The following is a 16,772-nucleotide window of genomic DNA, read 5'->3' as shown; positions in this document are numbered from 1 at the left end:
ATGTAAGATAGCATTAAAATGAGGCATCATTTCTTTTTGGAGGCACTCAGGACAGGAAATATTTGACATAACGTTATTTTGCTTGTATACAGTCTGTAACTTCTAATTACATTCTGGTTTTATTTGCCATTTTATGCAGGGTTTTTTGCAAATACTAGTGCATAGGACACCATCAAATAAAGTTGTTAGAGCTGTTCAGGCAGCCTGTAACTGAACTACTCAAGTAGTATTGCATTAGATTTAGTTCATATGCTCAGTTATTCCCAGGTTTTTATTTATTCCCAGGTGCTTTATTAGTAAATACAAGGGAGAATCTTTTGGTCTGTCTTCTCACAGAAGAGTATCTCAATGTCCCTTCCAAACCTTCCTTGGTGCTCTTGTCCCTGCTTCCCTCATCTGTACATTGTTTCCATGCCTAGGCTCTTTGACTTGCAGTATTGACCTCCCCATGGCACTGCTGTTTCTGGCACAGAGCCCATGGTTAATAAAGTGAATTTATTAGTTTAAAGCTGCCCTGGGCTAATGCAGAGAACACCCAACTCTGGAATTAGCTGGATTACTGCATCCTGTTGTGTCTAACTGTACACATCATCTGGCACTGCCTGCCGTTTCGCAGTTCTAACAGCCAGTGTGGTATGGTTGAACCTTACAGTTAGCTTAACTAGCAGCTCCCAGCAGTTACTTGAATAACCTAATCTTAGGCTGAGCTCCTTTTCAGCAAACCTGAGATTGGTTTAAAGACTGGTATGTTCTCAGTGGCAGTGTCCTCACTGTTACTTAATTTACTACATGCAGCTGAGGGAGGACAGAACCAGTAATTCTTTGTGCTGAAATTCCCAGTCACTTTTGTTTAATCCTTGAGAAGTTGTGTGGGAAGGGCATTTGGTGAATTGCTGACATTTGAGTAACTTTTCCATCCTTGCTGCAAAGTGGATCAGTTCCAGGCAACTGTAAACACAGTTTGGGGCTTTCATCCCTACTTGAAACAATTCAAGCATGAGCAAGTTCAGAATGCAAATAGGCACGTGTCTGAGAATGTCTGTGCACTTGATTGAAAGACTGGGGATAAAAAAATGCTTCTCCAGAGTGTCTGTGTAATGGCAATGCACATGTAAACTCACAGCTCCACTTCTGCAGTGCAAGGTCTGCTTTAAAGATCGTTCTAAATTGGAGGATTCTGCTCTGAAGAGTTTGATATTATAGAGAAGAAACAAGAAGTCTGAGTGTGACAAGAATGTCCTATAATGGGATTCTGATCCAGTCAGACGTAAGAAAGCAGTGTTCAGTTTTTATTTCTAGTAGTGCATTTGAATTTGCCCAATTAAAAAATGAGAATGTCTTAAATAGAACTTCAGCTTTAATAGTCTTCATAATGCTGAGAGAACACACTTTGAGAGAAAGCATTGAGTAGCCATTTCTCAATAGTTATCAATTTTAAGATAAAATTTATAAGTAGTTATACTAAAAAAAAGAGGTTTTACTCCATGATGTAGAGTTCTGGTGCTTTGTTAGCAAAACTTGGACAAAATGGATGTGCAGAATGTGTGTGCTTTCCTTGCTTGCCTTGGCCTTTCATAGGTATTTCAGTAGCAATTTTCTAAACTTCGTTGTGAGTCTGTATACACTCAGCAGCTATGCCTGACTAAAATCTACGAAAGCTTGGAAAAACCTGCTGCATTTTCCTTTTTCCCTGAGATTGGGAAAGGGGAGGATTTGGCTTCTATATCTCTTTGAGCTCTTTTAGATACAAGCAGGGTGTTCAGTGCTCCCCTTTCTCTGAAGGAGTTTGGGTTTTGTAGGGACACTTACAGAGTTTGAGCATTTGAACTTCACGTGAAAGGAAGTGGGTGACATGGCAGCAGGCTGTGTGGAAAGAACAAACCAAACAGATCTTCTCAAAAACTAGTTGGGAAATGTAGCTTGGCACCATCCTAATCAAGAGAGGAGGGCAGGCATGGAGCGGCCAAAGGTGCAGATAGCTTGGTGATGAATAAATACCTACTAACCAGAGCCCAAAGTACAGTCTACTTCGGCCAAGTAATATGACTTGGTTTATGCTTACTAACCAAAGTTTTACTCTGTTTACACAGTTTTACATCTTTTTGTGCCAGAGATGAAACTTTCTTATAAGCCACTTTTAAAGCTTGTTTTTTCTACCAGAAGTGTTCGTTTTGAAGTGGGTCTTGGGTTTTGTTCTGTGGTGTTTTGCCTTTGTATGTGTATTTCATTAAACTTGAGTGTGACTGTTGTTTGCATGGATAAAAATGGTTGTGTGCGCGTTCGGAAGGGAACTGAATTTACATTTTCCTTAAAACCTTTTGGTGTTTGTTTCAGAAATAAAGGGCAAGGCATATAAACTCTATATGGAAAGTTTAGGTTTATATCCTGTGAACTTCCAGGCTGCTTCATTCCCAGTTTCAGCATTCCTTTGGGAGACAGATTGAAATCTTTACCAGTTCAGCCTAAACACTTTTTGCTAGTCATGGTTACTTAGTTTACATAGTTAAAGTATCTTTGGGCTGTGAATGAATGCTGTGATCTGAGTGTATGACCTCTAGGGATGTGTTACTGTGAGATGGACACATTGTATAGTCATTTTTGCTTCTGGTTTTAGTGCTTGTTCAAATGACTAATGATCAAAATCTGTAATCTGTGCAAAAAGCTCTAATGAAAAGTGCAGTCTTGGTCACCATGGGCACAGTACTTGTGTGAGGTGGAGGAATAGTATCAGATATCTTTTCTGCTCACATTGACTGTTTAACATGAATGAATCAAAATCAGTTTCCTATTGGATCCACAAGAGGACTGATACACTCATACTCTTAATATCTTACAGAAATCTTTGAATGCTGCTGTGCTGTTTTTCAGTTGTAACAGGCTGTTTGAAGGCATTTGCATGAAAGTGGAGAGTTGCTGGAAGATGTATCTTAAAGAAAAAACTTAGGAAGATGCCTGAAAACATTCAGCTGGCAATGCATTATTTGAGCATGGCTTAAACTTAAGTCTAATATCTGGTAATGTTTCCAAAATGTGCTTGTAACTTATTTAAGGGAAGGAAAGGTAGTTTTTCTGAAAGAGACAAATGAAGAATTATGTCTTTATGAAGGCATGATTGTAAAATCTTCATTTTAAATGTAATTGCTCCTTAGAGCATATCCTATATTTTTACTGGAGTGAATTGGTATGGATCTTGGGAGAACTGAAGAAAACAAAATTAGTTTCAGTAAAAATGGCTTTTATCAATTTCTGACTAGAGCAAAAGACCCCAAATGAATGAAAGAATTAATCCTAGGGCGCAGGTTACAGCACTCAGAGGTAAGCTGTGCTCTGCACATGTCTACCTATTCAGAGGGCCAGAAGGTGGCCATGCTAACCTATGACATCCTGGGAACTAGGATGTCTCTTGTCTTGTGCAGTTGTGCTTGGCTCCCTGTTCAATGTACCGACTAGAAATTGTGTGTATGTGTGCAATATTACATTGTGTGAGGTTTTGGTAGGGATTTTTTGTCAGTTTGAAGCTGGTCAGATAATTGCCATGCTGAGTCTCTTACCTCATATCTATGTCTGCAGTGAACTGTGAGTCTAAAAGGGATGGTTTTGTCTATATTATTACAATTTTTAAGCTTGGTTTCTTTACAGTTGAGGGCAGGGGAAAGATGTCATTCAGTCACAGATTACTTCTTAAGAAGAAGTTTTTATGACTGTCTGTTCTTCCATAGTAATAACTTAGACTAAGAACAGTGACTAGGGTTGGGAAGTGAGCATGCCCATGAGGTATCAGACTTGAAGTGCTCTTGGGTAGACTCTTGGCCTGAGTGAAGAGGTATTTCTGAGGGCCTGGAGACTCCTGTCATCCCAGATAAGGGTTGCCTCTGAATAACTGCAAAAGTCAGCAGCAGGACAGTTGATTGCTGATGTTTCTTCAACAAGCTTCACCTTCCCAACTGCATGTCCTTGTACCATGGATGCCAAGAGCAGGTTTAGCAGCTTTTCATCATGGATTCCCTGTCTCTCCACAGGAGACTCTAAGTATCTTTTAGCCTTCCTTTTCTTCTCCCCTACCCCTCCAACCTCAGGCTGTTTGCAGGTTTTGTCCACTCCAGGCCAGATCTGGTTCATCTTCTACCTTCAGTGTAGCTCCTTCTTGAGGTGTGTGAACAGAACCCATTAGCCTTCAGTTTAGGCAGGAAGTAAAGCTAAGGGTGGCATATGCTACATTTGCTTGCTGAGTTGAGGAGGTGCTTTCATTTTCTAGAAAGGGAGCTCTCAACATCCGAGAGTGAGCCCAAGCTGCCAGGGACATTGTCAATAACTCCAGCCAAAAAGAGGGCAAAAATGCACTGATGAAGTGTGGTGGCAAGAGAGAGCAGGGCGTTGCTCGGAGGGAGGATAATGCCACATGTACACAGTCCTGAGACTATCCAGCACCTCCTTGAGGCAAAGATCCTAGGAAAGAGAAGGAGGCAAATGCATAATCCCAGATACAACTGACATTTGTATTGTACAGAAGGCTGACAGGAGTCTGACTGTGTGTACAGCAACCTCAGACTGTGTGCCTGTGATCTTCTGGAGCATGCTGTTCTACATTATGCAGCAGGCTTTTCATACTTGGATGAGGAAACACCCTTAGAGCAGGGAAGTACCTTTTTTGGTATGAAGCTTTGCTTTTGTCAGGGTGCAATTTTGCATTTTTTGGTTGTTTCCTGTTTTCTCTTGAATTTTTATGGAGATGTTGGCAGCATGGCTGTAACATTAGCGTGTTGTTAACTTAGGTCGTCAGTGACTGCAAGGAGGGTTTTGGTGGTTGCCCTTCTACTCCTTATCTCAACTAGATGATCTTGAGGTCCTTTCCAACCCTAACTATTCTATGATTCAAATAGCTCAGTAGAGAAATACAGTTGAGCTCCTCTTGGTTTCTCTCATGTATTACCTAGAAGGGTGAAATGAAGTAAGGTTCCCCGAAGAGGGTACATTAAGAGGGGGAAAGAGAACAAGCTGTCTGGGTTTTATTTTACCATCTTACCGAACAGTTTATCTCCACTCTGCTTTTATTGTTGCCATCTAAATAGTTACACTCTTACGTGTCCATATGCGGAATATAGTTGTTGCAGCTGTATATAACTTTTTCACCTTTCTGACTGCTGACAGGAAGGCAATGCATATGAATTGTGAGATGGTTGTAGTTGCTTGTGCACGCTGAGCTCAGTTGTACCCCAAAATCTGTTCTCCCCTCCCCATCCTTTTTTCAGAATGTCTGTGGGTCTTCCCATTCTCTGCTCCCTTTTTATATCAAATGTAAGACCATTGTCATTCATGTGCCATGGATTTAAACCCGTCATTTCCAATTATCTAAATCCTATTAGATTTTGAGATTGGGTTTTGACCCTTTGGACAACGGGACCTGCACAAATGATAGCATTGATGTGGAAATGACAACTACTGGCAGGAGGGAGGGAGAGGATAGGTGTGCTCATATAGTATATGTAGTCAGTGAAAGAAAAGGTGATGAAGGGACCCAAAAATCCCATTGTAGCAGAGTGGCAGAGGCCCAGAGTCCTGCCTCTGCAGTTTGCATGCAATGGTAGGTGCTTCATGTAAGCCAAACCTTTCTCTTGAAGTTTGTTGGTACATGTTTCCTTTATAGCAACTACTCAGATCAGGGTTTTGGTCTGTAGCAGTGTTAAAGACTTAAAATCTAGCTAAGGCTTTTGCAGTTCTGCTGTGCATGAAAAACACTGACATTCAAAGTTTATCCTTCTGGGCGTCCCAAACTGGGCACTTCACACTAGTGGCATTTTTTTCCCCCCATGAATTCTGTTACTTTAGCTCTTAAGCTGTAACAAACACCATCTTTTGCTGACATAAGCAGAGGAGCTCCTTTTTTTTCCTTGGCATGGGTATCACACAGAAGGGCATGTGGAAGTGAATTGTAAGATTCAGATAATTTACAACAAAGGAGGTACAGGACCACACATGAAATGAGTTTAATAGATACTGATAGGTGTTCAGTGAAGGAATGTTTGGTGCTGTGTACTGGATGAAGGTGTTAGTGATTTCAGGGGAACAGTGTATGGCTTTCATTGTAAGCCCTTTCTGTACCATAAGGGGACAGAATTAGAATTGCTTGGAAGACCTTTGTTTTGGCATTTCCTGACTGGTTTGCTTTTTGACTTTGCAGCTTTAATATGACTTTCTTTACCTTTTGTAGAGGTGATCAAGAATGCAGGTGATGTGCACAACCACTGAGGATTAATTTGGAAACCATCTACTAATCTGGCAAAAACGTGCACTTGCACTGTGTAGTTTTGAACATCAGTTTCTCAGATCTTCATAGAAGGATGTAGTTTTACGAAGGAAATAAACCATCATCTTATTTTCACTGTTCCTTATTCTTTCTTTTCCTTTTTAAAAGCTTGGCAATAAATCTGGCTACTTGAAAATTTAGCAAGAAGAACATTTCACTGTTCAAAACTATTTCGGATTTTTTTGGTTAGTTTAGAACAAGATGCATCTGGAGTGTAATTAGAGTTTCGGCTGCACTGAAGTTGTGATAGCTGGGACAAAAAATGCACTGATACCTTTATTTTCATCCCTGAGTGTGCAAAAATGGTACTGCGTGCTGATCTGGAAGCATGCTTTTTATTCCAATTCCTATTTGGCCTCTCTTTCTTAACAGTACAGACTCTGCTAATGCTTGTGTGCCATATCTGGCTTACAGGACTGTTCTTTTGGCCTGCAGCTAGCATCTAGCCACCTGGCTGAAAGCCCTTCAGGCACTGGTTACCTAAATTAACATGATGGTAAACTGCCCTGTGACACCAGAGATGCAGTGAGAGGAATTGCACATGAATCTCTGATCTGTTCGTGTTCAGAAAGTCAATTGCTTTCAAGACTCAGGCTATGCAGCTGTGGGTGAGCTGTACCGTGTATGTGTAGGTTGATCATGTCACAAGGCAGAAAGCAGTGCAGTTTTCAGATGCTTTTGAAAGAGGCTGTGAGGTCTCTTGTCTCAGGAAGAGACAGTGCCACTTTATAGTGAAGGGTATTGTCCTTTTTCCTGACTCTCTCAATTTTTGTTTCTTAGACCGCGTCGATGGAGCACATTCAGGGAGCTTGGAAGACTATCAGTAATGGTTTTGGACTCAAGGATTCTGTCTTCGATGGCCCAAACTGTATTTCACCTACTATTGTCCAGCAGTTTGGTTATCAACGCCGGGCATCTGATGATGGCAAAATATCAGATACTTCCAAAACTTGTAATACTATTCGTGTTTTCTTGCCCAACAAGCAGCGCACAGTGGTAAGTCTGCATTACCTTAACATAAGAAATGTTGTACTGTTCCCATTGCTAACACTGGGATGTGTATCTGGCAAGAGAAATGCTAAGCTTCACTAAAGGTCTTTATTGTGATTGTGTTGTCATCAGCTTGTTAATTCTAGAGGACATATTTTGAAAGCAGTGTATATGTATTTTGAGAACTTGTATTTCTCTACCTTAGTGCTATATTTTTCATATATACATTAGTAAGATACTTTGCTTACATATTTAACATTAAAAGACAGTAGTTGGCTGACCTAAGCCTGTATGAAGTAAAACATGTAGTCATTCCTGTCACTGTTTTCTTCCCTTGGATGACTATAGTGAAGTATGGTAGTTAAAGCTGAAGTGAAACTTCTTGAGGGCACACTTCTGTTTGATTTCTTGGAGCTGCGTGTACTAATAAACTCACCAAAGTTCCCTGAAACATAAATTAAGCCTTTTTCTACACTTAAGGTACCTATTTGCCTTGATTTCTATTGCTTTTATAGGCTACCTGCTTGTATGAGAGCTGTACAAAATCCCAGAAGCTTAATATTGTAAGAAACTGAAAAGTTATAAAATGGCTTCAAAACTTCCCTTGCAGTAGCTGGGTACATGGCAGGAAACATGCCTGCCTGGCTGGTTGGCTCAGTGTGCAGTGAGTTCAATTGGAAGGCACAGCAGTCTGTTGTTACGTTGTGGTTACAAGTAGTTTTTATTTCTCTGTTAACTCCAGAAGTGAACAGCTCTGCAGTTTTACTGCAACTTCTACACAAAGGAGAAGAAAAAGATTATCTTTTGCCCCGCCCTGCCCTTCCCCCCCCCCCCCCCGCCCCCCCCCCCAAATTTTAACCAAGTTCTGCAATCACTGACTCCACTCTCTTTCCCTTGGTCACAGGTGAATGTGCGGAATGGGATGACCTTACATGACTGTCTTATGAAGGCACTTAAAGTCAGAGGTCTGCAGCCAGAATGCTGCGCGGTTTTTCGACTTCTTACTGAACCAAAAGGGTAAGAGTCTGGAATGTTATATGGGAAACTTCCAGTTAGAGAATGTAAAAACCTTGAGTTTAGAATAGCAGCAATAATGGTTTCTTCCTTCTCTCATGCTAGTTTCTTTTAAAAGCACAGTTTGGTTTTGAACACTGTCATGTTGCTTTCTTTGCCCTCCTCGAAGGTAGCTCCTTCAGCTTCCTGGGTATTAAAATCTTATCTTTGCTTTAAAGCTAAATATTAGAAATGTTTAAAATTGAGGGATGCACTCAGGTGCTCGTAGTGTCTTACAGAGGCTTTTGGCATACTCCATATTAGATGATCGTGAAATCCCTTCTTATTTTGAAATATTCGGGTATTTCTCCCCTACATTTGTAGTTGGCAAATTTCAGTGCTAGTGATTCTTAGCCAACTTAAATGAACGTGTCCTGTGTGTGCTCAGTTTTAAGGCTCTACATTCCTCTACAACTTTTCAATGTTTGGATTTAAATCTCACTTCCGGTATTCCTTATTTTTTGTAGGACCGGGGATGCTGCTATTAAATACCAAATGATTCTTTTACAAGCTGAGGGAGTGAAGGTATCTCATGGAGTTAATACATTTAACTTCACACCTCGTAAGGCTTGGGCTTAATGCTCTTTTAAGTCTCAGTCATGAGGCAGTCATTTGTGGGTTTACATCTCTATGTAACAAGAGTCCATTCTGGGGTCACCAGTAACTTTAGTGCTGAAGCACATAATATGGCTTTCATGTCACTAAGTCTTTCATTCATAATTTCTTATGTTTTGTTTGTAAGGGTATTTCTGTGACTATTACAGCTTCTAGGTGTCTTACTTCAAATAATCTCTATAGCTAAATGACTTACATGTTAAAAAAGACACAGAGAAAGAAGTGAATTGCTATGTTTTCAAAGTTGCTTCTAATCTGTAAGTGAAAGAGACTGAAACAGAGCTCACTATAAGAAATTAGCCATGCTTTTCTGTATTTGTTTTCAGTTTTACTCAAGAAAACTCACAAACACAGATCATAGTTTAGGCCACACTTCTTAACTCCTCAGTAACTTTGTTGCCCCTATTTTCTCTCTCTTTCAGAAAAAAAGTGCGTTTGGATTGGAATACGGATGCTGCCTCCTTGATTGGAGAGGAACTGCAAGTGGACTTTCTTGATCATGTTCCACTCACTACACACAATTTTGTAAGCTTCTCCTTTTCTGTATGTTGATGTAATTTGTAGCAGCTGAACCACATATGCAGTCAAGATTGTGCTAGGCCTTAGGTACCTTTTGGCTCTCTAAATACAGGAGGGATTTTGAAAGTGATGGCTTGATTAATTCACCCCTACTCCCACAGATTAGATTGGTTAAATATGAGTTTGTAATGAAACGCCAGAATTCAGTTCATATTTAGTGATTCCCAGGTGTCAAAGACCTTAAAAGCTCACATTATGCATGTTCTTCAAAAGTCTAACCATTGCCATTTTAATTTTAGATATGTATGTTTTTGTAACTGTCATATTAAGATCTCATGTCTTTATAGTCAGGGAGATAACTTGCATTTTCAGTCTCTTGCTCATTAGTCAGAGAAGGCTGGATGAGTTTGGTTGTCGTAATGGTACTGAATATATGGGGGTGCTGATAGTTCTGCACGGTAATGACATTGTTTTGTGAGCTGATGCTACCTTGTAATTTGGCAGTGTTTTTTTGTGAAAGAAAGACTTCAGATTTGTAATTCCTTCTCAAAAAGTGACTATTTGCTCAGTATAGATCGCATGAATAGAGGAGGTGGTGGGTTTGGTTATTTTTCACAAAGAGATAAACTCTTAACAGTTTTATCTTGCATTATGTTGTTCTCCCTGGGAAACAACTGCATTCCTTTTGCTAGCCTTTTGCTAGCCTTTTTGTTGTTTAATCCCAGAAATGTATTGTCCCAAGTGGAAAACCATAAAGATTATAATTTACATCTATCAGAAAGGTCAAGATGGATTTAGAAAACCTAAAAGTAGCTTTGTTTCTATTTTACATCTTCAGAAAACTACAAATAAAACTGTCTGCAGTTGGTTATCAGAAAACTGGTATTTTCCTCCAGAGCTGGAATAAGATCAAACTTCAAGCCTTCCTCCGCTGTGTGCTCTGGAGGATGAAACCCTTTGGTTCTTTTTAATCTTTCTGTCACATTTCAGAAGCTTTAGCAAAATGTTAAATGCCATTTAAAGAAGTAGAATTTCCTTAAACTATTTTATTTACAAAGGAATTTGTTTCTTATGCAAGGGGTGTTGGTTAGTCATAGACACGCAACAAGCGTTTTGACTAATAAAGAAACAAATGAGGTGCTTCTTGCAGTCTTTTCCTTCTTCACCTCCTTGGGGATACTGAAAACCAGTAAAAGACCCAATTCCTGGCCTACCCAGCTTTGTTGCTTTACCCAGCACAAACGGGTGCTTTTTGAGCTAGACAGAACATTTTTGCCCTTTAAATAATCATGTAAAGAAAGCCCAAAGTGTTTGTAACCTTTCCAGGTTTCCAGTCGAACTGGAAATATAGGCAAGAATTCTCAAGCGTAGGTTTGACTTCAGTAGCACTGTGGGGGCACTGATAACATTTTACTCATGGTGTTTATTTATGTCAAGCTCTGAAGATGTTCATCTTGGCTAAAGAAGAAAAGTTGGTAGCTTGGATTAATCATTTAATGTGTTTTCTAGGCTCGGAAGACCTTTCTAAAGCTTGCTTTCTGTGACATCTGCCAGAAGTTCCTGCTGAATGGGTTTCGGTGTCAGACATGTGGCTATAAATTCCATGAACACTGCAGCACTAAAGTCCCAACCATGTGTGTCGACTGGAGCAATATCAGGCAACTCTTGTAAGGACTGTTCCTTTTTCATGGCAACAGCAATTCTCTGTGACAGACAAGCATTGGGTTTTTTAATCTCCCATTATAGTTAAATTGGAATTGTTGGGAAGTGGAGTCACTTTCATCAATCTACAGAACTTGTGTATTCATTTCATAAAACAGCCAGCAATGATTGTCTGTTCCCAGGTGAAGAAGGCCATTTAGATTAAATGCATTTTGCTCTTGCTGTAATCTTTAATATCTGTGAGAAGCAAACAAGATCATGAATGAGCAGGCAGTTGCTATGATTCCCTCTGTCTCAAGAAAGGAATAGTGATTCCTCCTACGTAACACCTTGTTAGAAGAAAAAAGGCACAGTTCAGTTGGACTTTAGCTGTAGGAAGCATGAGTGTTCAGAACTACCACAGCTTTTGACACCCTGTTGAAAATGCATGAATGGTGAGAAAATTCATGAAGGATAATACTTTCCTAATGTTGATTAGAAAAAGTTGAAGATCATTATGTTAGAAGAAGTCCTATTATGCAAAAGTGTTAAAACCTATAATTGGCATTATGTGTCTTAGTGATTGTACTACGACTAAACTTGGTCATACAGTTACATATTTTCTGATGCTGATGGGTTAGACTGTAGGATGACTTGTGCCACTTGGTGCTACCTAGGTTTAATAGAACGTAAAAAATTTCTATCTTCAGTTGAGAAAGAGCACATGGAAATTTTCTTGGGGAGTCTGAAGACCTAGTTTTTAATCATACCATACACAGAGGAAAAACACTATGTAAAGATAGGAATGTGTTCATCAAGTTCATTATGCTGGAAAGAAACAGCCCTTTACATTGTCAGCTTTAAAGAGCATTGTACAGGAGGTAGTGTAGCAGTTGAAATTGTAATTGTTTCTGTTGATATTTCAGATTGTTCCCAAATTCAAATATCAGTGACAGTGGTGTCCCTGCACTACCTCCCTTGACAATGAGACGGATGCGGGAGTCTGTCTCCCGGATACCTGTTAGGTAAGCTAGTATTTCCTGTCATTTCTGGTTTGGGAAATACAGTTTTTTAAAAGCAAAAAACCAAAATGCCCCCAACTCCTCAAAACTAGAACCATCTCATAGAAAGCTGGGATAAATGTGCAAGAAGGCAGCACCACTTCATCACAGATAACATGCAGTGTCCTTTCTTGTTCTTACATTCAAGGAAAACACTGATTTGGAATTTGATCTTTTTAATTTTGAATCTTAAGACTTTAAGGGAGGGTATTAAAGGTTTTCTGGAGACCTTTGTTTTCCTTCCTAAGCAATTCAAGGCTCCCTCTGGTATTTTCATTGATTTTATTTTATCTGATTAGGTAGTACACATGTAAAGGCATGTGACTCGTTTTGCACGGCTGGCATACATCAGCTAAAATAAGGTTCCAATGTTATGGTGGCAGATAAGAGTTTAAAGAGAGAAGAGTGGAAAATATGCTCCTCTAAAAGAAAAATCTGAGACCTAAAAGGATTGTGTCTGTAGTTTTAAATGCTAGACTAAAACTTGCTTTCCTTTCAGAGGCGCCTGACTTCTGAGCCTAATTTGTGCCTGCATTTTTTTCCTTGAAATTCTAGAGGCTGCAGAGGGCAGGCCACCTCTTGTTTTCCCTACATCCCTTTGAAAGTCTTGGCCTATTCAGGAGTGAGGCACAGAGCACCTAGCTGACTTGCAAATGGTTCTATATATTCATTTATTTACTTTCTTAGTAGCAAATGCATCAGGAATTGATCTTATGTTCTCTTTGCCATCCTACTCTCTTTCCAGTGTTGCTGAACAATGACTCTTAACTTGATAGGTTTTTAAGCTTTTTGTGAAGGCTGGCTGATTTCAGTTAGGATACTTGTGTGATTTGGGATAAATAAAGTATGAATGACCTTAGCTGTGATTTATAACTCTTTGTTGAACAGGGTTTTAGTGTTGGCCTCCTTTTAACTGGTTTTGGGTTTCATGACTTCCTTGCTGGCTGTTCTCTGTGACCCATTGAACAGTCTTGCAAAGCTTTGCAAATTCAGGGCTTAGCAGTAAAAACAGCTCTTAAGCTATGCACCGAACAGGTTTGAAATGAGCAGTTTGTCTAGATTTCACAAACCTGAATTAATCTAACAGAGCCAGTATTTTATCAGTATGTTGAATGTGATTTGATGGGGATTGAGGTGAGCTGTGGCAAAATTCATAACAGCAGAAATAGACTTATGTTAAACACACTAGATAAGTGTGTGAGCTGACAAGATCTTCAAGTTTTCTCATTTATTTTCTAACTTAAACTGGGAATGATTCAGCTGACCAAATACTGTAGTTGGTGTGCAAGCCCCAGCTTTTTCTGTGCTTGGAATTCTGTGTATATTGCTTTTGGACAGATTACATTGAACAGTATGATTCAGTTGTTAGAAGGGAAAAAAATAACCACAACTTCTCCATTTTCTCTCTTTCCTTCTCAGTTCCCAGCACAGGTATTCTACACCTCATGCCTTCACCTTCAACACAACAAATCCTTCCTCTGAGGGTTCTCTTTCCCAAAGACAGCGATCTACGTCCACACCAAATGTCCATATGGTTAGCACTACAATGCCTGTAGACAGCAGGATAATAGAGGTAATGCTGATGGGGAGGGAATAGCTGAAAGTTAAACTAGAATTGTGACTGGCCATTTAATAGTCACTGGTTGGGTTTTCTTCTTTGCTTTTGGCCGTTACTGTTTGCCTTGGTTGAGTGCCGAAGAAGGTATGTGGCACATTTGCATAGAAAGCTGATAGTTCACTCTTAGTCTTTATACACTTTTGCTGAAGTTCTAGGTAGATTTTTGGGGCCTGTGAAGATGTGGCAGAGCTTAACAATAAAGTTTCACAGAGCTGAAAAGAAAATTTGCTGAAGAAATGCTTATTAGGCATATATAAAAACGTTCTTCCAAATTTACAAATCTGGATTTGCTGGGAGCTGGTGTTTATTTTCAGTCAGACTACAAGTACTGGAAGTCTGGATGTAGTTCTCGGAGCTGGAATACTCAAGTCAAAACTTTTTTGCAATATGTTTTGTGTTATATCTGAATGGAATTAACAGTGGTTCTGGGCTTGTGTGCTAAAGCCATCTGTATCTCAGAACATTTTTCTGCTGTTACTTGCTTTCAAGCACCTTTTTCCTTTTTTCTTCTGTACCTTAACCTGGCAGTAGTGAGAGACAGCTCTTTGAAGTCAGGCCTAAAGTGGTTGGGGTTTGGTTTGTGATGATAAAATTAGGGAGTGGTGTGCTGGAAAGGTTTGCAGAAAGAAGTGCTGAACTGCAAGACTTCAGAGAGGTTTGTTGGGGTTTTTTTGTTCTGGAATAGTTTAAAAACTGTTTAGGCCAAGCAAAAGCCTTTGACTGCCAAGTTTACTTGCATCTTCAGCTGGTAGCTTATAGGCTTCTCTGAAATGTGCTGGAGAACTCCTCTGGACGTTTCAGCTGAAGAAAAGTTTGCTATAGCCCAGTGAAGTTGTTTTGGTGGGAAGCTTTGTGTCAGCTGGGCTTTATGGGGGAAAGGCATTCTCCTTTCTGTTTGGTTTTCCTAGGCTTACAGTCTTTTCTACAGCTTCAGAAGCCTGGCTGATCACCTTTCATGGCATGAAAAATAATGAAGCAGTCAGGAAAGAGAATATGAATTATTGAACTTTGTAGTCTGACGAGCCTTTAAATAGACATTGCTTGCTTTATCTTTTATGCATAGCAGTAAAGACAGAACTGCTTTCAATTCTGGCTCTTCATCATATTAGAGGGATTGAATAAAAATCGCTGCCATGTCTTAAAGGCAATAGCTGCTTTTCCAAAAGGCTTCAAAAACCGAAAAAGTTAAAAAAACCCCAAACACCACAGAAGGTAGTGGAGACCTTCTAATATGACATGAGAAAGACCACCTTAATAAAGTGGTTTACCAAAGGACAGATACTAGTGAACTTTTGGGTTTCAGAGGGAATACTTCAAAGTTTTACTGCGCTTAATGATCGTCTGTCATCAGATTACTCTTTCTTTCATTTATCCTAACATTTAGTTCTTTCATTTTTAAATTTTCTTTTATACTTCCTCTGTTCTCTCATCTCTTACCATGTTGGCCTAGAATAACAGCCTGAATGCTTCTCCCAGTTCCTGGTGCAGACGGTTTTGTTTGAGGGGAAGAGTAGGTATTTTCTTGGTGCCTTTTGTTTTCTTGTGATTAACAGGATTGCTGTAACTTGTAAGCCATGGCAGTGTCCACATTCAGTGTTTAATCTGGCCTTGATTTGGTGCACATGTTTATAGCATGTTTATACTTAAATATTGAGGATACTAATAGGAAGATGCAAATAGATGGAAGTGCTTCACTTTTAGCTTAGCTGTATGAATCCACACTGCGGTGAGATTTGGTGTGAGTTTGAATAGGCTTGAATTAAAGATGCATTCGGTCACACAGTTTTTAAAGCAAGACTCTTAAGCAGATCTATTGTCTAGTTTCTTTTTCTCTCAAAACTTTTATTGAATATAAATGTACAAAGCCCGTAGATTAAGAGCATGATTTATTCTATTCATATCCAAGTAAAGCTACCAGACTACAGCACTGTGTATGGTATGATTTGTGTTGTAAGAACAGCTCTAAAGAATGATGGGTTTTGTTTATTTGCTGTTGGATTCATAAGCAAAAAAGAAAATATTCACATCAGGATTGAAGTTCAAAATTACTTTTTTCTTAAATAAGGATTACGTATGCATCAGTTTGAGAACAATTTAGTTGTCCCTTGCCAGGTCACTTGAAAGCAGTTCCATTCCCAGGCTGGTGTACAAAACCCATCACCTGGTATTGATTCAGGGCCCTAAAGAGTTTTATTGTCTTCAAAATGGACAAAAGTAGAGTTAGAGGTATTATGCAAGAATGCTGGGTATAGAGTCAAGCTTGGGAGAATGCAACTAGCAAGCTAAAATGTTGTATTTCATAAATGTATCTTGACTAAGGGAAACCTGAGTTTATTTGAAAACTGTATGGTGGAATGTAGGCTTGTTCTGCCCTCCTATGACATTTACCTTTATTATTCTACTAATGAGTGCGAAAGTTTGACTTGACTTCTCTTAACTTTGACAGTATTTAACATTTCTGTAGTGCATGTTCTTGCTTTGTACTTAATACAGTACCTGGATATTTTACCTTTCCTGTATGTACTTTGGGATAATACATAGCAGGTGAGAAAAGTTGTAAAGTCTTGTTTGTCAGAGCTTAGTTATCTTGTGCATGGCTGTAGAATTGTGTTGTAAAGTGCCTGTGGCATGAGGTGAGAGTTGTCGCACTGTGCCAGCTAGTGAACTGTGTAAGAACATGCTTTTCAAATACCATCACACATTAATCTATGGGAAAATGTCTTGAAAATAAGATGCTTTTTATATTAGGGCACCAGATGTAGCCTTTTTTGGGTGGAAATAGTATGGCAGAGATACTGAAACAAGTATATTGACGTGGAATATTGGAGGAGCTTTTAAGTTTTCCTCCTTGTAATGCCAAAGCTTTTTGAGAACCCCCAGAGGTGTAGGAGCATCTCAGGAGCTATGCTCAGGCCTGAAATACACGCATGTGCAAAAATCCCATGGTGGGAATGCAGACAGGATTTGCAGT

General features: G+C 39.5%; 1 protein-coding gene across 6 annotated transcripts in view; it reads left to right on the top strand.

The window, feature by feature from the left end:
• The window catches only part of RAF1 (Raf-1 proto-oncogene, serine/threonine kinase), a 43,934-nt gene that overhangs the window by 11,777 nt on the left and 15,385 nt on the right, over window positions 1-16,772 (top strand). For 5 of the 6 annotated variants that reach the window (XM_065687735.1, XM_065687734.1, XM_065687733.1 and 2 more), the window contains 6 exons: window positions 7,085-7,300; window positions 8,199-8,311; window positions 9,385-9,487; window positions 10,991-11,148; window positions 12,049-12,147; window positions 13,603-13,756. In XM_065687735.1, coding sequence (XP_065543807.1) covers window positions 7,094-7,300; window positions 8,199-8,311; window positions 9,385-9,487; window positions 10,991-11,148; window positions 12,049-12,147; window positions 13,603-13,756 — 834 coding nt within the window. In that variant the 5' untranslated portion in view covers window positions 7,085-7,093. The remainder of the gene's footprint in view (window positions 1-7,084; window positions 7,301-8,198; window positions 8,312-9,384; window positions 9,488-10,990; window positions 11,149-12,048; window positions 12,148-13,602; window positions 13,757-16,772) is intronic. The other variant, XM_065687731.1, reaches the window with a different exon arrangement.

Source organism: Lathamus discolor, chromosome 7 (genome assembly GCF_037157495.1).
Source record: "Lathamus discolor isolate bLatDis1 chromosome 7, bLatDis1.hap1, whole genome shotgun sequence".
Taxonomy (NCBI): domain Eukaryota; kingdom Metazoa; phylum Chordata; class Aves; order Psittaciformes; family Psittacidae; genus Lathamus; species Lathamus discolor.
The sequence above is the reverse complement of the archived record's forward strand: the minus strand, read 5'-3'. Positions and strand labels throughout refer to the sequence as shown.